Source organism: Terrapene carolina, unplaced genomic scaffold (genome assembly GCF_002925995.2).
Source record: "Terrapene carolina triunguis isolate 2854851 unplaced genomic scaffold, T_m_triunguis-2.0 Scaffold247, whole genome shotgun sequence".
Taxonomy (NCBI): Eukaryota; Metazoa; Chordata; order Testudines; family Emydidae; genus Terrapene; species Terrapene triunguis.
The window spans coordinates 4434552-4453376 of NW_020664598.1; the positions used below are offsets into that span (position 1 = coordinate 4434552).

At 46.4% G+C, this 18825-nt stretch overlaps 2 protein-coding genes across 5 annotated transcripts in view; both read left to right on the forward strand.

Moving 5' to 3' along the window:
- The window catches only part of PVALB (parvalbumin), a 10218-nt gene extending 1797 nt beyond the window's left edge, over positions 1 to 8421 (forward strand). For both annotated transcript variants that reach the window (XM_024217370.3, XM_024217371.2), the window contains exons 2-5: positions 380 to 447; positions 2253 to 2385; positions 2810 to 2919; positions 8198 to 8421. In XM_024217370.3, the coding sequence (XP_024073138.1) occupies positions 387 to 447; positions 2253 to 2385; positions 2810 to 2919; positions 8198 to 8226 (333 nt within the window). In that variant the 5' untranslated portion in view covers positions 380 to 386 and the 3' untranslated portion in view covers positions 8227 to 8421. The remainder of the gene's footprint in view (positions 1 to 379; positions 448 to 2252; positions 2386 to 2809; positions 2920 to 8197) is intronic.
- Positions 8422 to 18098: 9677 nt separating this feature from the next.
- Positions 18099 to 18825, forward strand: part of IFT27 (intraflagellar transport 27) — a 10601-nt gene continuing 9874 nt past the window's right edge. For 2 of the 3 annotated variants that reach the window (XM_026657567.1, XM_026657571.1), the window contains exon 1: positions 18645 to 18732. The gene's annotated coding sequence lies outside the window, so the exon portion shown is untranslated. Of the gene's footprint in view, positions 18201 to 18644; positions 18733 to 18825 lie in introns of those variants that run through there. The other variant, XM_026657568.1, reaches the window with a different exon arrangement.

Here is an 18825-nt window from a genome sequence, read left to right on the forward strand (position 1 = left end):
GCACCTCCCGCACGGATCTGCCCTAGTGTCCCCACCCTTCAGCGCCCTTGACGCTGCCCTTGACACAACTCCTCTGCCAGCCTAGATCGGCCCCTGGCGCTGCTCCAGCGGGGCTTAGCCTCCCGCCTCCCAAAGAAGTGCCCCCCGTCCATGCACAGCCACCCACACCCGTGCCCCAGCGTGCTTGTTTCCGCGGCCCACTTCGGGCGGTGCAAACGGGCTAGCGGCACTTCCCCCCCGAGGGGGGGCGCTAGCTGGCACGGGTCCAGCCCTTCCAGGTGTGCCGTCCCCAGCCGGCACTGCAGCTTGAGTCATATGCGCAGGAATGATGAGAGAGGCACTTTTTAATCTTTTCGCACTCGCCTCTCCCTTCACCCAGCGGCAGGATGGCGATGACGGACCTGCTCAGCGCGGAGGAGATCAAGGCGGCTGTGGGAGCCTTTTCGGGTGAGTAGCTTTTCCTCTCTCTCAGTGCGGTGCTGTGGTGCAATTGTGCCCAGCTCGGGGATGGTCAGAGGAGCCGGCTGGATAAAACATCGGACGGGGATGGGGAGAAAAGTGCAACCTGAGCACGTCGGGCTTATTAAACCCAGGGATGTGTCCTCTGCAAACTTCCCCTGGACACTGGAGACGTGACACGCTCCATTCATTCTAAGGAGAAGTAGGTAGCAAAAGCAGACTCGGTTCCTAGGCACGAGATATTTACAAACGGAACAAAGCTGTAGCCACACTAGGGAAGGGCATGCCTTGGGGGTGGGGAACAGAGCCTGGGGGACACCCCGCAGCTCCCCCCAGCCTCCCCCAAATCTAGTCCCCGGCGTTGCAGAGCTCTCGGTTCTTGTTTCAGTGGCAGACGCAACTGCTGAGGTCTGTCCTGTTAGGGGGGCCCCCCATGTGGGTTTTACTTTTCAGGCTGAAGATGGAGAGAGAGAGAGAGAGAGAGAGATAAGCCTGCTGGGTTGCAGAAGCTTCCCGCAGGACAGATGGCTGCAGTGCTCCATACTTCAGGCACAGATCGATGCCTCCCGTTTCAAACTCTCCCCATTTCTCTCCGCCAGCGTTCGACAGGTGACCCCCAAATAAACCGCATGCCCTTGCATCTCCGGCTCGGGCTTCTGCCAAGCAAGCGTCGGGATCCGTGTTCTCGGGTGAACACGATCCAAGCCCCCAGAACTAAAATTCCCTTTCCAGCCTGCAAAGGGGGAAGCCTCTTTCTTCTTGCTCGCGAGGTGACCTTCCCCCCTCACACACACACACAGAGCGCCCAGCCAGGAAACTCAGCAGCCCGGAGCTGAAGGGACATCGGGCCGCGCTCTCTTCGCTCGGGCAGCTACCTCCATGGCTCTAGTACCGTCACAAAGTCCCCGGGCACTTTGCCCCGGGTGGAATTAGCTACGGCTAAGGACTCAAGCAGCTCCCACGAGACCGAACCCCCTTATGCTGCTGTAGACCCAGAGATGCTGCTAGTGGAATAAGGATGCTTTGCAAACACGGAAGCCCACTGCACTTTGATTTCCCCTAACATCTCTCCAGCCCACATTGTTATAGGGCTCCATATGGGTGGAGGTGCTGGTGAGGGAAGGGAGAAGTGGACCAGATAACCTCATCTTTCCCCCCTACTTGTGCAGCACACGATCTTGCAGGGGCCATGCAGCACAGCAGTCCCTCGGACCGTGCCCCAGAATACAAACTACTTCTGCATGTCCCTTTGGCTCCGTGTGGGAAACGAGGAAACGGGAGATGTCACCATAAACTAGAGACAGGCCTTATCCTGTCAGCCTGCGCGGCTGAGCCGGGCAGAACTCTGATTTCCAAAAGAGGAAGTTTTAAAAATATGTTCGGTACATTCTGACTCCAGTTCAGGATTCAGGTGAATGCTCTTACTCCTCATTGGGAGATCTCACAGCGTAGGCACTGGATGGGAAGGGAGGAGACCTAGGTTTAATTCCCAGCTCCCTCACTGCCTCGAGGGATGACCTTGGGTAAGTCACTTCCCCCCCTCTGTACAGCGGGGGCACTGTCTCTCACCCTTTGTCTATTCAGAGTTTAAGCTCTTTGGGGCAGTGACTGCATATTGCTCTGTATATGTACAAGGCCTAGCACAATGGGGCCCCTGACCTTGTGGCCTCTAGGGGTAGGATTAAGAAGGAGGGCTCTTTGTGGCAGAGAGGGAGAAAATCAGGAACATCTATACCAATGTGCCTCAGGAACCAACCTACACTTAACCCAGCCTCACTCTTCTTCTCCCGCAGCTGCCGAATCCTTCTGCCACAAGAAGTTCTTTGAAATGGTGGGACTGAAAAAGAAGAGCCAGGAAGATGTAAAGAAGGTTTTCCACATTCTTGATAAAGATCAAAGTGGCTTCATTGAGGAGGACGAGTTGAAGTAAGCAGGACGAGTCCTCCCTATGTCCTTACATTAAGAGGATGTGTTCATATTTTCATCTGAGTAAAACACACCCGAGTATGGGGTCCCATTCAGACTCCTGACTGCCCTGACTTGGGCAGTATCCAGTTGTTTGCATGGTTCAGCAGGGGGAGTAAACAGTTAAAAGTAGGATCAAATGTGTGTGGAGAGAACGGTATCTAACTTTTATGTGAGTGATCTGTAGTCTAACTACAACTCCTCCATCTCAGACAGTTCCAGGTGACAGCACTCGTTCTTTCTGTGTGGTGAAGAAGGTCACCAACCGGGGCCAGGTCCCTGGATTCAATTGCATGTCTCAACACCACTGCTAGTCATCTCTACAAACCAGGAATGTTAAACCCTACTGACCCAGCCTCCTCTTTGTTCCATGCCTTTTCTTTAGATTTTTACTGAAGGGCTTCACCCCTAATGGCAGAGACCTATCTGATAAAGAAACCAAGACACTCCTGGCTGCTGGAGATAAGGATGGCGATGGCAAAATCGGCATTGATGGTAGGTGGCTTCAGGGAGGATCAAATTCTGCCCCTAGTACAGAGGTATAAGCACCATAGGCTTCATTGCCAGTTGTGACCTTGTGGAGGGCAGATTAGGACTTAGTTACATTTCAGGGCTTGCTAAATTTTTGGTACCTTCCTTGGTGCAGAAGCTGAGTCCCAACACTAGAGAGAGCAGTTCATAGAAACCCAGATTTAGCACAGGATGGGAGACAGCAAAGGCACTCACAGGGCAGAGAGCTAAAGGGCCCCATCCAACCCTCACTGAAGTCAGTGGGGTCTTTCCATTGGTTGCAATGGGTTCAGGATCAGGCCCTCAGAGTTTACAGGAGCTGAATTTGGAGGCAGGGAGAGAGAGCGAGAGAGCAGCTGAATAGCAGCATTTCTCCTTGATTAAAAAAATGCTGTTTCACTTAAATGAGAACGTGATGCAAGACTTCTGATGGCTTAGCAAAGCAAATTCTTAACATTCAGTATTGAGTAAGTTCATTGTGTAACCTTCATGCCATCACTGTGTATCCAAGTTCCCACAATATGTGTGGCGCCAATAATCTTCACAGGGAAATGGGGAAACCTGTTATTTAACTTCATTAACTATCAAGATTATATCATCAGGCTTACAAGAAAGGGGCACAAGAAATTTGGAAACTGATATTTTGCTCTTCCTGGCAACTTCTTATCAAACAAGTCCACAGACTGCCTTACTCCCTTTCCCTCTTCTTTTCTCTCCTCCACATTACTGAAGCTCGTTGGAACAGATATGAAGATGTGCAGGTCCAAATGAACCCTTTCCCTCCATTATAAGAGAGGAGGTGGAAGCGGGGGTTCTATCCGGAGCATTATGTCAGCTCAGCAGTAGAAAATCACTTTGTAACCTCCCATCATCCTGACAGCCCCTTTGATAGGGTGAAAACTAGAAACATCTCGATTTTTCCTTCAGATAGTCCTGTCTCTTAGTATTATCCATTCTCTTGGATTTATAAAGGTGTTGTCTTCAAATGGTGTGCAAAATACAAGACAAAGTGAGGTTACCCAACATGATCTCACAGTTTATAGGGTAGAAACAGAAGGGATGACATACAAAATTACCCAAGAGAGAGGTGACAAATAAGATAAGCTTAGCTGCCTGACCACAGCACACCAGTAGAAGAATGTCTATGAGCCTATTTCTAGGCTAAATCCTCTTAAGTTCTCAGGCCCTGATTAGGTCACAGTGGCATATGAGCAAAGCGAGCTGTTGCTGACTACTAGCAGCAGTCTTGAACTCAGGGTTCTATGTCATTAATCTCAGATACTTTCACATACTTTATTACTGACAGAACCTTTCTAGTCCCACTCAAATTAGTGGCTCCATTCCCAGAGATCTGGACAGGAGTGCAATTTGCACTAATCAAGTCATTTGAAGATCCTTGTAAGGATGCTCATAGTTGGTTGACCAACTTGATACCTCCACGACTGCGAAACAGGAGCAATCTCAGTTCAGTTAAAAGAAAACTCTACTTATGAAATATTTCAGACTCGTCTTGGCTTATATGAAAGAGAACGGTGTTGGCGTCTCTTAAATTAATGATGTGGCCAACATTAAAAAAAAAAAAAGTGAAGTAATGCCTGGGAGCAGACCTATTCTATGAGAGCAATCTGGAGTATCTCCTTAGCCTGAGCCTCTCCCATCAGTTTCACACCTGTGTAAGTCCACTGAATTCTGTGGAGTTACTGTGGATTTACACTAGTGCAAGTGTGAAGGGAATCAAGATCCAGATTCTTTTTCCTCACACACTTCTGGCCACACCCCCACCGAGCAACATTCCAGAGCTCTCCTCCCTCCCGAACCTCACTCTACGGGCAAACTCCTGCACCATTGAGGCGTAGAGTGTGTGGCAAGTTACCTGTTGTGGGGGACAGAGCAAAAGAGCGAGGGGAAATGGTGATAAGCGACATGTTTGAGACACTTTGCTCTGTCTCACAATATGCCTGATTCCCCAACCATTAAAGCCTTTGCAAGTTGGAACTCCCACAGCTATTTCTTAGTTTTGATATTTTTCGATTTTGATGCTATATTTTCTGCTACAGAAACACTGGATTTTTTTCTAATAAATGAATTGTCCTCCTTCACCCTGGGTCCATCCCTTGGGTCAAGTTTTCAAACACCAGCCTCATCAATCACTAGCTGACTATGGAGATCCAGCCTTTTGCAGATGATGGTAATGAATTGGATATCCCCTGAGTCGCCTCAGTGTAGTTCCCAGCAGCCCATAACAGTTCTGAGAGATGAAGGAGTGGCATTCAGTGCCTTCTGAAGATTGATTTGAGCATGCCAGGTCCACCTGTTCCTCAGGTCTTTCATTGTAGACTTCCATCTCTGCTGTCCTATGGAGCCTCCTTCAGAAACATGTCTCAGATTAGGAATGATCTCTCAGATCTGCTGTTCAGAACTCATCTCTGCTTCCACACACAATTCAGGAATTATTCCAATAATTTATCTATACTTCTGGCTAAATGGATGAAGATTTGTATTTTGGGGCTGGCCTGCCAATCTAGAAGTGTTGAAAACACGGGGCCTACTCCTGCAAGGTGCTGACCCGTCTCTTGAGAGGTAATGAATCCCTTCATCTTTCATTGGATTCAGTCAAAATTGAGGGACCAAAACAACCTCCAAACCCAGGTCCATGTTATCTAGGAGGGTGACCATCCTCCAGACCTCAGCTCCCAGACTGAAGGGGGAATGCTACTGAGGCAACATAGTCAGTTTCAGGGGAGGTGAGTCTAGCCTTCCACAGTCCCTCAGCTGGAAGACATCATAATCACATGGTCAGATTCCAAGGGTGCAAGAGAAAACAAAAGAAAGGAAAGTTTGTACTTGAGATCATTTTTTGATCTCTTGTGTGTGTTAGCTATTGGACATATAAATCATACCCTTCAGTTCCTCCAGCTGCCTGACACTGGTAGGTCTGTGATGTCAGAAGCCATGTGCTACAGGGAAAAGATCTGTAGATCACAACCTTTATCTAGTACATGCATTCAAGCTCCACTCAGCTGAGGTTCTGGAAATACTTCTGATTCTACCAGTCATTTTCTCAGAACTCTGTCATGAAAGATGTTCAGAATTCAAATCAACTATTTGTTGGCCCAAGTTAAAAAAAAAATTAGAAGAAAAATCAGGAGGGGGTAAAAAATGCTCCGATGAGTTTCTCTCTTTTGCAATCTTGTGTATCCCAAAATAATTTATTACCAGTTTGGAGAGAGAAATGATTAGTCTATATTAAATTCACAGAGATTACCTCTGGTAGTTCAATGAAATACCGCAGGGTTTCTGCTGGGTCCTCTGCAATGTTGAGGAAAAGTCTGCTGATGGGCCAAAGAGCATTACAGAATAAAGTGAAAATAAGTTTTGCATAATTAGAACTCTGGAATTTGTTTATAATACTTAAATATGATATATTGGAAATATAGGAATCATTCATAGACATTGTGTAAAATATAGATAGGTTATTCATATACATGATGTATTTTATTAAATAAATAGCCTTGAACTATGTTGACAATATACAATAATAGCATCAATATAACTATATACTTTAGAAAATATCTGGCTATAACCATGATTAATTTATTTGCATTTTATTCCATATATACTACATGTTAGAAAAAGGATTAAATTCTAATATTGCCAATATACTGAGTGTGCTATCTGATATACATTAAACACCGGTTGTATTCCCTTATGGAGGCATGAAAGATTTTGTCCATATGAAGGCTGCGTTTCCCACCATGAGTTTCCTTCATGTGGTGGCTTGAGCAATCACAGGTTTTTCTCTTTCTGCCCTGAATATTCTGAGTTCCCATCAAAGTGCTTTTTTGCTTCCTCTTAAGCCGGGTTGTGCAACATTTAACTCATCAGTCAAACTGTTCCAGTTCACATACCCACTGCCTGGGCCTTACCCCTCTTTTATGTTGCATATTCTGCACCACTAATCCTAGTTTGGATTTATACCCTACAGAATAATTAATTAATACATGTGGATTTAATATAACCCCTATTGGCATCTCTGCCGGCCTATTAGCGTTTATCAAAACCATTCTGGAACACCTCTACTATGTCACTGCGCTTACATTATTGACCTCATTGTTAGCAATTGCTTCCTAATGTCTACGATCCATTTTCCACACTTTTACATTTCAAGGCATTGCTCCTCATTATTTCGCACTTCAGTAAATTCTTCTCACATATTTACAGCTGGTTACATCCCGCATTTGTCATATTTTCTCTAGGTTGAACATGTTAAAATCCCTTAAGCCTCCCCTTTGTAGAATATGCCCTCTAAACCCTTCATCGGCTTTGTTGCCCTTCTTTAAATTCACTTCAGTTTATCAGTATCTTTTTTAATACACTGAGGTCCTCAAAACTTTACCCAGTATTCTCACGTATCACCATTCCAAGTCTGTATAGAGAGAGGAATTATGACTTCCTTGGGTAATACAGTATTCAAAGCTCAATGTGGTGAGAGTTACTGAGATGCAAACATACCTTTCCTGTGCTTTATAATCTTTGCTGAAAGATTTATTGTTTAACCAAAACACAAGGAAAATAAATGCAAATACATCAATTTTTTTAAACCATTACAGTTGTAAATACACAGTAATAAAAGCCACAGGGTGAAATCCTGGCCCTAAGAAGTCAATGGGAGTTTTGCCATTGACTTCAAAGGAGCCAAGTTTTCACCTAGATTTTAAAGCAGATGGAATCTCAGCCTTAGACTTTTAAAATGTACTGGCTTCTGTCAGTTTGCCAATTATTATTATGAATTATATTTAATATATTTATAATACTGGGGCACAAGTGCTATGAAAAGTCTTTCAGAGGTGCTGCCAGCCACTGACAGAGCGGACTCCATCTCACTACAAAATTTATATCCAGTGCTTGCCTTCTTCCTATTAGCTTATGTCTGTTGGGTTCACAAAGGAAACTGACTTTGTGACTAAGGAGTACTGCACAACTAAAGAGGCTGACCAACCAGGCAGCAACAGGCAGTCTGCGTGGATTGACATATCCTGAATTCCCTCTTTGGCATCTCAAAAATGTTTTAGCTTCACTGTGATGTTTTCTGACCCACAATCTGACCCTCTGATGCATTTAGGTTTATGAGCCATTCAATTATTGTGAAAGGTTGTTAATGCAGTTGACCCTGCTGTCTCAGTGACGCTGTGAACCTCTGTAACATGCTTCTTCTTAATTTACTTTTTTCTTGCTATTTTTAAACAAATTTTCTCTTCTCCAGAATTCATAACTTTGGTGGCTGAATCATAAAGCCTTTGACCAATCTGAACCCTCCATCTGCCCTTCACCACCTGATTCCAGCCAACTCCTGCTGACCTCCTTGGCTCCTGTTCTATTTATTTTTGTTATTTTATACTCCCACTCTGTTCTCTGCAGCCCTGTAACTCTGTAATTGTGCTGAAAGATGCTGTTAAAATAATAAAGGTCACATCGATTTTGGCTCTACTTTCTATCACATGTTCCTTCTTTCATTTAGGTTTGGGGTATGTTTGAGAGGAAGGGGCTATTTTCTTATGATTTTATGCTGAAACCATGTCTGCTGTTGTATCTCTGGTTAGGGTAAGGTGGGAAGCATTAAAATAATTATTTGGGGGTGAAATATACCTAAAGTGACTCATTCAGTCAACATCCCTGCATTGGGGTAAGACTGATTTCACTATCCTTAAATCATCTCTGATAGATGGGTGCGTATGTAAAGCCTTGACAAATATCTAGCAATGGCAATTACACAACCTCATTTGGCAGTTTGTTCTTCTAGCTATAAAGCATTTCCTAATATTTAACCTATATTTTCCCTAATTCATTTCAGTGATCAATACACTGCTCCCCAAATATATTGTTTGTTAAGTGTGTCCAGTGCTTAGAGATCTTTGGAGGAAAGGTTCTCCAGAAATATCGGTTGGCATCACTCATGCAGGGGGATAATTTCACACTACTGAAATGCAGACATTTCTGGGATGGAGCGCAGTGTGTATTGACTAGCAACGCTACACAACTACTTAGGCCAGGAAATTAAAAACGATTCACCAGATGAAACCACAGGAAGAAAAGGAGAAAAAAGTAAACACATGAGCTGAGATTTGGCCACGATGCCAGTGTTAAAACACCTACTTGTTGTGAAAAGTATCATGTAAATGTTACTACTGCTAGGTACTGAGTCACCACCATCACATCATACAGAACACCATTCTCTAGTACTGTAGGCACCAAGACCGCTCTGTGAAGCCAGTCAGCACTCCATAGCACCATTCCCCAGGACACTGCTCAGTGCTGACTCAGAAGGAAGCATACTTACTGAAGTTTGTGTTCCTACAAAAGGAGTCCTCTGCTTTTGAAGAATTACAATGCTAATGGATGGATGAGTGTGAAGAACACATTCATCTTCATGTAGTCTAAAGTAAATGAAAATGGAGTAACAAAGCAAGATGGTGTTTGCTAACTTGATGGCTTTTTCTCAGCAGCTGCTGACCTCAAGTGGCAATAACATGTAATTACACTAAGAGTAGTAACAGGGTGTGTGTGAGAGCACTAGGCAAGTGTAACACAGACAGACCCTGGTCATCCTTGGCCAGGATCAAACCTGGGACACCTCTGGAGCTTCAGGTATGAGCCTCTACTGCATGAGCTGTGAGAGAGCAGGAAGGCTGCAATATTTCCAACCCCAAGCATTCAAAAACCACGGGTCAGCGCTGCCTCCCTCCCTCCCTCTCCCCCCCCCCCCCCAAAATCATGACAGCTTAAAAAACATGCAATTTTTAAAAAGTAAAAATGAATTTTGGATCCTTTATATTTGCCTTCTGGTTTTTGAGCCTTTAGGATTCTTATTTTCCAGCTTTTCTCTGTAACCAGGAGGGTTAGAAATTTGCTTTTTTTAAAATCGTTGCAGAATAAACTTTTAGTTACTCACTTGGGCTCTAAAATCCAAAGTTTCATTTAAAACAAAGTTTCTAGCCTGTCTGGTTGTGATGAAAAATGTTCCAAATGTGAATCAAGTATAAATCAATATCCACTTCAGTCTGAACCGCCTGACACAATAAAGTGTGATCGTCTACAAATTTCACTATCAAAGTATTGTTAACTATTGCACTGCTGATCTTTTAACATTTAGCTAATGTCCTTGCTCTATAAACCCAAACTGCGTCCACATTTTTGCAAAGGCCAAAACCCCCAATTGTTTGCTAGTCAAGTGACAAAACTCCCAGCACCCTCTTGGCTACTTCTATTATTCAGTTACTCAGTTTTGATACAAAAGTCTGCAGCATGCTGTAAACAAACATTTGGGGCACCATAAAATAAACTGAATCTCAAATTAAATTACAGGGGAGATACAGTACTGACTGAATTAACCATTTTCATATTTAATTCAATAAAACCCTCAATTGTTTAATGTATCTAATGCTGACATAGAATTTACTGTGTAGATTGGAGACCATAGGCACATTTTCGGTCAGCCCTGCAATAGAGTATACAGGGTATACATTATACTATGCCTGTTACATACATAAAATATCGACAGTACATAGCCCTGTGGAGTAAGATCACATATTGAAAGCCCCGACAACTGTCATGTGCCTATACAAGGCAGCAGAATTAAATTCGCTCTTAGCTTCCTGATTTGCAGATAAAACCTCCCTCTCTGTCCTGAATGTTAAGTCCTCTATAATCTTCTCCCCCAGATATAGTAAAGCAGAAGTTATCATCAAACGCCAACAAAAGTCATGATGTTGGAGGATAAACCTTAAATAAGCCCTACAGCCATTATTCACCTTGACAGTGGCTTGGCATGTTTGCAAAAAGACATGGAATTGACACTCTGGGAGGAATCAGAATAGGTTTTGGTCCCTAGATTTAAGGAGGTTTAAGATATGTAAATTATGTTCAGCCACACTATGAAAGACTCCTCATGTTTGTGCTCGTTTGACATGCTGCTAGGAAGGAATTTGCCCGGGATGGGTGTGCTTCTCCCGATTTCCCCCAGGCTACAAGACACTTTAAAGGGTGGGAAAGCAGGTTTTACTCTCCTCTCCCTACCCCATGTGTAGATTATATCTATTTTAGGTATTCATAAAGGCCTTTGTACTATGGAATCTAAGCCCTGACAGGATTCCACTTAGGCCAGGATTGTAACTAATACTGGACTCAAGAAAAAGTAGCAGGCTGTGATGTCTTCATCTGCCTCTGATGTCCTGGGTGCAACTTGCTACTGGTTCTGCTCCATGAGGACGATGACATGGGAAACTAACTGAATGCTGAAGGCAGTGAGCTTGCACAAGGGTCACTAAGGACACAAGCCAACATGCAGCACCTGGTGATAACGTGCAAAAAGAAAAGAACCCAGTTTAACTCCCAGATCCCAGTGAAGTTTATAGTGCCAGCAATTAGAGAATGCATTGTTTTATTTGTAAACCATCCACAACTGATAAGGAAATCATTTAGAGACAATATCATTTTTTTACAGATTACCTTTTCAAAGTAGAACTGCACTTTAAGAATGCTCTCCAACAGGCACTAAACTGTCATGAGCCCCCCAATGGTTTTAAACAACTTTTCTCCAAAGGAGGGAGAGAAGGGAGTTCCTTTGTGTCTTTAGCCATGGGCTTGGGCAACCAGCTGTCAAAGGCTTCCCAGAGTGTGTCCCAGTCAAAAAGATCTCCTAATCTGGGCCTATTTCATAAACGTAGAAGTGATATAAAGCCAAGTACTAGAAGGCCAATTCGTCATTGTCCAGGCAGCTAAAATGGAAATGCAGGTAGCTGCTTGCAACAATAGGATCAGGAAACCTAGAAATGAAAAGAAGGTGGTGCTTCAAGAAGAAGGTAAGACTGGCCAGCTAAAATGGGAGATGGACGATCAAAGGAGTGCACTAAAACCCAAGCAGATGCAAGCTAAAGGGAATAGAACCTTGACAGCACCAGAATCAGAATGTTCAACCCTTACAACAAAAGAACGTAGAAGACCTGGGCCTGATTCTCCACTCTGTTACCAAATTTGTACTGCTGGAATTCTGAGGTTCCCCCTGTCGAGGTCAGTAGTGACACTCAGTCTGAGAGTGTGAGGGATGATGAACTCACAGATTCTTTGGGTGCTGAACTCCCTGAGGGGAGTTTTCTGGATGAGACGAAGGGGAAACGTGGAGTAGAGGTGACAGATAGATTGTCAGGAAACCAGTCTTTCTTGTCCGCTCAGCATACTATGAGACCTGTCTCTGTGTGTGTGTTTGACAAACAGAAATGGTATAGACTGAAAAAAACTGATGACCAAAGTGCATGTCCCTTTGACCAATGGAATAACAGATATAGGAAGTTCATGGAAGTAATGATGTTGGGTTGCATGAGAGCTTGAAACATAAAAAATAACTTTTGCATGACCTATTGGATAACAAAGTTTAGAATGCACTGGCTAGGGCCCAATGTCAGGGCCTTTCTCAAATGGATGTGCCTTCTAAGATTTTCTTTGGCTTGGAAAGAAAGTTTTTCTTGGTTTGCTTCGTGCACAGCAGAAGATGATTGACCACTTCAAGACGCCCTCAGGCCAAGTGCATTAAGATCCTGTGGGGATTAGGAACTTTGCAATGAGTTTTCCCTCAGAGCTGTACGTAGGGTTGCCAACTTTCTACAGGCACAAAACCGAACACCCTTGCCCCACCCCCTGTCCCGCCCCTTCTCCGAGGCACCACCCCTCCCGCTCACTCCATTCCCGCCTCCGTCGCTCACTCTCCCCCACCCTCACATGCTCATTTTTACTGGGCTGGCTCAGGGATTGAGGTGTGGGAGGACACGAGGGCTCTGGCTGGGGGGGTGGGCTATGGGGTGGGGCCAAAAATGAGGAGTTCAGGATGCAGGAGGGGGCTCCAGACTGAGGCAGTGGGTTGGGATGAGGGAGGGAGTGAGGGTTCCGGCTGGGGGTGCGGGCTCTGGGGTGGGGCTGGGGATGAGGGGTTTGGGTGCAGGAGGGGGCTCTGGGCTGGGGGATGGAGCTGAGGTGTTTGGAGTATGGGAGGGGGCTCCGGGCTGGGGTAGGGGCTTGGGTGCTGGGGGGGAGAGGTGCGGGCTCTGGGGTGGGGTTTGGAGTGCAGGAGGGTGCTGTGGGCTGGGACCGAAAAGGTCAGAGGGCGGGCAATCAGGGCTGGGGCAGGGGGTTGGGGCACAGGAGGGGGTGTGGGCTCTGGGGTGGGGCTGGGGATGAGGGATTTGGGGTGCAGGAGGGTGCCCCAGGCTGGGATCAATGAGTTCGGAGGGCGGGAAGGGGATCAGGGTGGGGCAGGGGGTTGGGGCGCAGGTGGGGGTCAGGGGTGCTACTGTGGAGCTGAAGCACTGGGAATTATGCTAGGACTGATAATTGGGGTTGGAATTGGGAAGGAGTCATGGAAAAGTTAGAGAGGAGGTTACAAAGGTGGAAATGGTGTTTGCCTCGACTCTCCTTTGAGAGCAGGTGCTAGTCATTAATAATTTAATTGCCTTTTTTTAGAAAAAGTTCAGAAGTTTCTTTTGGACTTTTTCTGGTATGGCATCATTGAGGCAGAATATTTTATATCTGTTGTAGAAGGTCTCCTTGATCTTTTGAGCAGAGTCGCTACTTTTTGGTTACAGTCTCTGCAGCCATTATTTGGAGATGAGCCTTTTCTTTAGAAGCAAAAGGCCTTTGCTTTACTTCAGCAGATAGGGGTTGGGTTTTGATCATGAACTTTTTTTGGTGGACCGTGGCTGCCTCAATTTTGAGATGTTACCCAGTTGGAGATTTTTTTAAGCTGAGGTCACAGCATAGGGAGCTGGAGTTCCCTGGGCTCCCTTGTTTATAACTCTGACATAAGGATTCCTAGTTTTGTTTCTAGGAGTCTTGTCTCTTCCCTTATTGCAGCAGGTGTAATAAAACGGGTTCATTTAATTGATTTGACTCCTTTGACATGGGTCTCCGTGCATATCCTGGCTGTGAAGCTTGGTTTTCATTCCATTTGCCTCTGGGTTTCTTGGTTTATATCAGAGGTGGAATCAGACCTTCCAAGGGGCAGTATTGCCAGTCTGGACAGATGCCTCTTTGAGCCAACTATTCCTAATGTTTCTATTTTCTTGGCTGTTGCTCCTTCAGAGGATTGGGATGTTAACAAGCCTGGCAGCTTGGTTGCCTTCGGTAGGTCTTCTGAATTTACTTTTAATAGCTTAGGCCATAAATCATTGCATATGCTTGTGGTAAAGATTTGTCATTTTCAAACACCTGTTGATTAACCGATACGAGAAGACAGCTTCTTATGGCAGCTTTTCCGGTCTTGGGGCAGCAGTGGGTGAGGGGGGAAGAGTGAATGGTGGGTGGGGCCTGGAGGAAAGAGGTGGAGTGGGGGCGGGGCCACAGGTGAAAGGGGACAAACGGGGGAGGGGCTCCGGGCTTGGAGTTCTGGTCAGAGCCAACAGCTCCACTGCAGTCCCAGGCCTCGCCACCACCCCCACCCCATGGCCCTGACCAATCTCTCAGCCCCCCCCGCCACGGGGGTGGGTGAGAGCAGTGAGCAGGGGCATGGCCTCGGCCGGAAGAAGCAGAGCAGGGGGCTAGCCTCCCGAAGGGAAGCTTCACCCACCGCCCATGACTATGCCATAGCTCAGCGCTTAGACCACAATCGTGGAAAACCCCTGTTCAAATGCTCTCTCCCTCTAGCAGGAGAAGAGGGAATAGAACCTGGGTTTCCCACATCCCAGGTGACTGAGTGGGCTAAAAGTTATAAGCTCAGCTCCTCCTCCAGCCATTTTGCAGGGAGCAAGGTAGGCACCTAATTCATTTCTGCAAGAAACAGCTTGGGTGCCAAAGCCACCTGACTCCAGGCAGCGGGTTCTTCTTGTTTGTGGATCACTAAGCAGAGACAGGCACCCCTCTGCAGCCCAGATTTGGGCATCTATCCCTGAGAGAGGGGCAGGGCTTAGGACACACCCCTCTCATCAGCATCTCCTATTGGCTTGCTCCCCGCCTAGTGTGCTGGCTTTTGTGGATCACATTCTAGGCACCTGCCTCTCCCCATTCATTGCAGAGGGAGCCCAAGTGCCTAACTCAGGCTCTGTGGATCACAGTTTTGTTCCTGGGATTTTCTAAGCACCTCAAAATTAGGTGCTACGACACTCAGCATTGTGACACCTAACTCCCTTTGTGGATCCCACCCACCCATCCAACTTTTACACCATAGAACCACATGGCATACATGTGAAGACAATCAAAAGTGCTGATATCACTGCCATTAATACTCTGACTGCTTCCCCCACCCTATAATCATCTCTCTTTCCACTGGTTCTCAGCCAGCTAGCTTTCACCCATGCCTCAATCTCTATTAGAGATTGAGTAAATAACCCTACTGCCCAGGCAGGATTAGAACTTGAAGAGAGAGAAATATAGAGCTAGGCATCATCAGTATATTGAGGCATCGTAACTCGTACTTACTAACGGCCTTGTCTATAGTTTGCACAAGAAGGGTGACAAAATGCAATCTCATAGAAGTCCACAAGACAGCCCTCTGAGCAGATGAACAGCTGTCTAATACAACCTCTGAGATCAAATAAAAAGAAAGGGAAAGTGCCACGCTAAAGTGAGCCCATTTATTCATGTAGCTGCATCAATAAAACCTGTGTCAGTTCCTGTACACCATTTCAAATGCCTACAGGTGAATCAGTAAATACTCATGGTCAATGGCATCAAAGGTAGCTACAGATCTAAAAGAAACAGCAGGGATACTTGATCTTCCTCCATCACCAAGAAGAGATCATTAAACAAGACCACCAGTGCAGCTTCTGTACTATACCCAGGCCTATGACCAAATTGACTAGAGTGAAAAAGGGAGAAGTAATCCAAATATTGCTGAAGTCATTTTGGACATGCATACATATATGTGCGTGCTTAACTTAAACTCTTTGGGACAAGGATCACTTCTTACTATATGTTTACTTACAGTGCCCAGCATGTTGGGGCCCTGATCTGATCACGGTCATTGGGTGATGCTGTAATATAAATAAATATAATAAAACAATTTTGTTTTAAATCAAGAGTTTCCCACTTCCCTGGTTAAGGCCTCTGCATAGGAACACTAGGCTCTTGTATCTTTCCCATCCACTCCAGAATCAGGTCGCTTAAGTCTTCCACCTCCTACTCAGTAATGTCCCCAGAACCCTACTTTAGTCTTGTCTCCCCATTAGACTCCCTGCAACCACACTCTGATCTCTCCTTCTTCATAAGATTACCTAGGATGATATCAGCTTCCTCTCAGTCCACAAGAAAGACTTCACTTTATCTCTGAGACTAGGCCACCTATGTCCTTGGCTCAGTCTTCAGAATTAAAAACCTTACTTTACTACCACTGCTCCTACTCACCTGCAGTCCCATCATCCATGCTTTCTGCAGCCTGCCTGACAAAGTGTGGCCCACCTCCTGCTCCACAGGCAAAGCATAGGCTATCTGTTGACGTGACTACTGACAGTCCCAATTCCCTTAGTTACTCACGTCTTCCTACCTGATATCAAAACAGGAGCTGAGGAGTTATATTACTGCAGATAACAGGGCCTCTTATAGCTGCTGGGTGGGGTGTTCTTTCCCTCTTTCATTTTTCAAGAGGGGGCCTGCCACTCCCCATTCCTGCCTAATAGGTGGAGAAAAGACAGAAAGAAAGTGAGGAGGAAATGGGGGCAAAGGTGTGCTCTACTTCTCCCCAGCTGCTGAATGGGGACTCAGTCCAACCAGCCTCCTTGTTGACTGATGGGAGGATGCAGGAATCCTCTCTTCCCCCACTTGTTTTTTTCCTTGGGCTCCTTTTCTCTTTCTCCTCCACATGTTCAGGGAGAGAGAAGACTGCAGAGTAGGGAGCAGTTATTAGTGCTCTGCTGTACTCAGGAGAAGACTATGGACAGCTAACAGCAAGCACAGGCATGAGCACCTGCTTGGATCATAGGGCCCACATAGGCCTTAAACTACCATTGACAATACAAGTGAAAGAACAGCTTCCACCTGTGAAGAGTCAAAGAGATGAAAAGAGGTAAAACTGAAGGAACAGAGTGACTGGGCAAAGGGAAGAGAGAAAGAGACAGAGGGCAGCAAGTCCACGAGGAGTTCTAACATTCAGACATAGATAGGAAGCTAATGAATGGGACAGAGGATCATGTGGTGGATAGAAAACTTGCAAAAGTGACAAAGGATGGATAGTGTAATACTCTGAGAACGTCCCTTCTAGATTCTTGACTAGGACTTTGGAACAGCCAAAAAACCTGTCGCCAAATAATCCATCCCAACTAGCACACTTGATCCCAACATTGGGTGGTGTAGATCTTTGGGACATCAATGAATGCTGGGTGGATTCTACTGCACTATAGACAGATCCTCCCTGGCTTTGTTAAAGGAGTTCTCCATAACCTGGGACAACTTGTTTATCTTTTTTAAATATTGGCACAACATTAGCTTCCTTCCAGTCTTCTGGAACTTCCCAGTGTTTCCAAACTTATTGAAAATCAGTATTAACAGTCGAGCGAGCTCCTCAGCCAGCTTTTAAAACTCTTGGATGCAAGTTATGCAGACCTGCTAATTTTAAAATACGTAACTTTCATGGCTGGTGTTTAATAGGCTCATGAAATACCAGTGGAATGGAAAGAGACTTATCCTATGGCTACATTATCATCATCTGGTTTTTAAATTTTTACCGTCACAAAGCCAGCGAGGGGCAACAACATACAGGTGGGAGGAGATGGAGACCGGTGAGCGACGGAGTGGAAGCCAGGGCAGCTGACAACAGAGGCAGATTGGCTAGGGAGGCAGTGAAAGCGATGGGAGGGCATGAACTGGAGGATGCAGGGGTGGGCGGGAAGCCAGCCAGGGTGAGCAATATAATCACACCCTTCTCCTCTTTCTCACGGGGTGTTACCTACAGCGTGAGGCACTCCCTGCCCCAGCACTGACTTGTAGCTGGCTGTCACTGCTCGCACAGGCATGCCTGCCCCCCGCGGGGGCTGCACGCCCACACGAGCCGAGAGCCGGCTGAAGAACCCAGGGAAAGCACGCGCAGCCCCAGGCGCGGAGAACGAAAGCCGGAGAGGGCCGAGCTAGAGGGAAGAGGATCGTGCGCATGCGCGATTAACTCAGTTAACCCGGCGTTGAGTGAACGAGAAGCGTGGAAGAGCCCATTATGTACCGAAGGGCGTAGGCAGTTAAAATAGTTTTTTTCCCGCTATTTCCCTCAGAACGCTGCCAGGAAGTTGTGCCTCATTTTGGTAAGTACTGCTAGTCCGTATCTTTCTGGGCGTCGCGCTTTTCCTTAACCCTCCCTATAGAATAATTCCGCCTAGATAGTACGGGCCGCCGTGATCTGTCCAATCAAAAAGAGGTTCCAGGAATTGTCATTAGTTGCTGGGTAGAAACAACCTGAGCGCACGCGCACACACCCAGTACTGCAGCGTTAATGACTTCATCGCCTGCCTCAGGCCGCTTGTCCCTCGCAATGGGCGGGGCATTTCTTTCGATTGACAGACTCATACCCAATGACAAGTATATTCCTGAACCAATGGCCTCAGAGTATCTAGGACGCCGACGCCGAGTTCCCAAAAGGTGGAGCCCAATGGAAGGGAGTCAATAGCAGCCCGAGAGGCCGGTGGATGGACAGCACCACCAGCCAATCGCGTGTCAAAGAAGGGGGCCGCCCCCAAGGAGGGCGGTGGCTGAGCGAGGATGGAGCGTTGCTAGGGAAGCGCCGGTGGTGGGGACAGGGCTGCGGAGCCTGCGATGCTGCCCGAGTTCGACTAGCCGGTGGGGCCCGCGCTCCCCCCCGCACCCCACTGCCCTCGGAGCCCGCCCCCCTCCACCTCTGCACCCCCTCCCCTTCAGAGCCCGCGCTCCCCC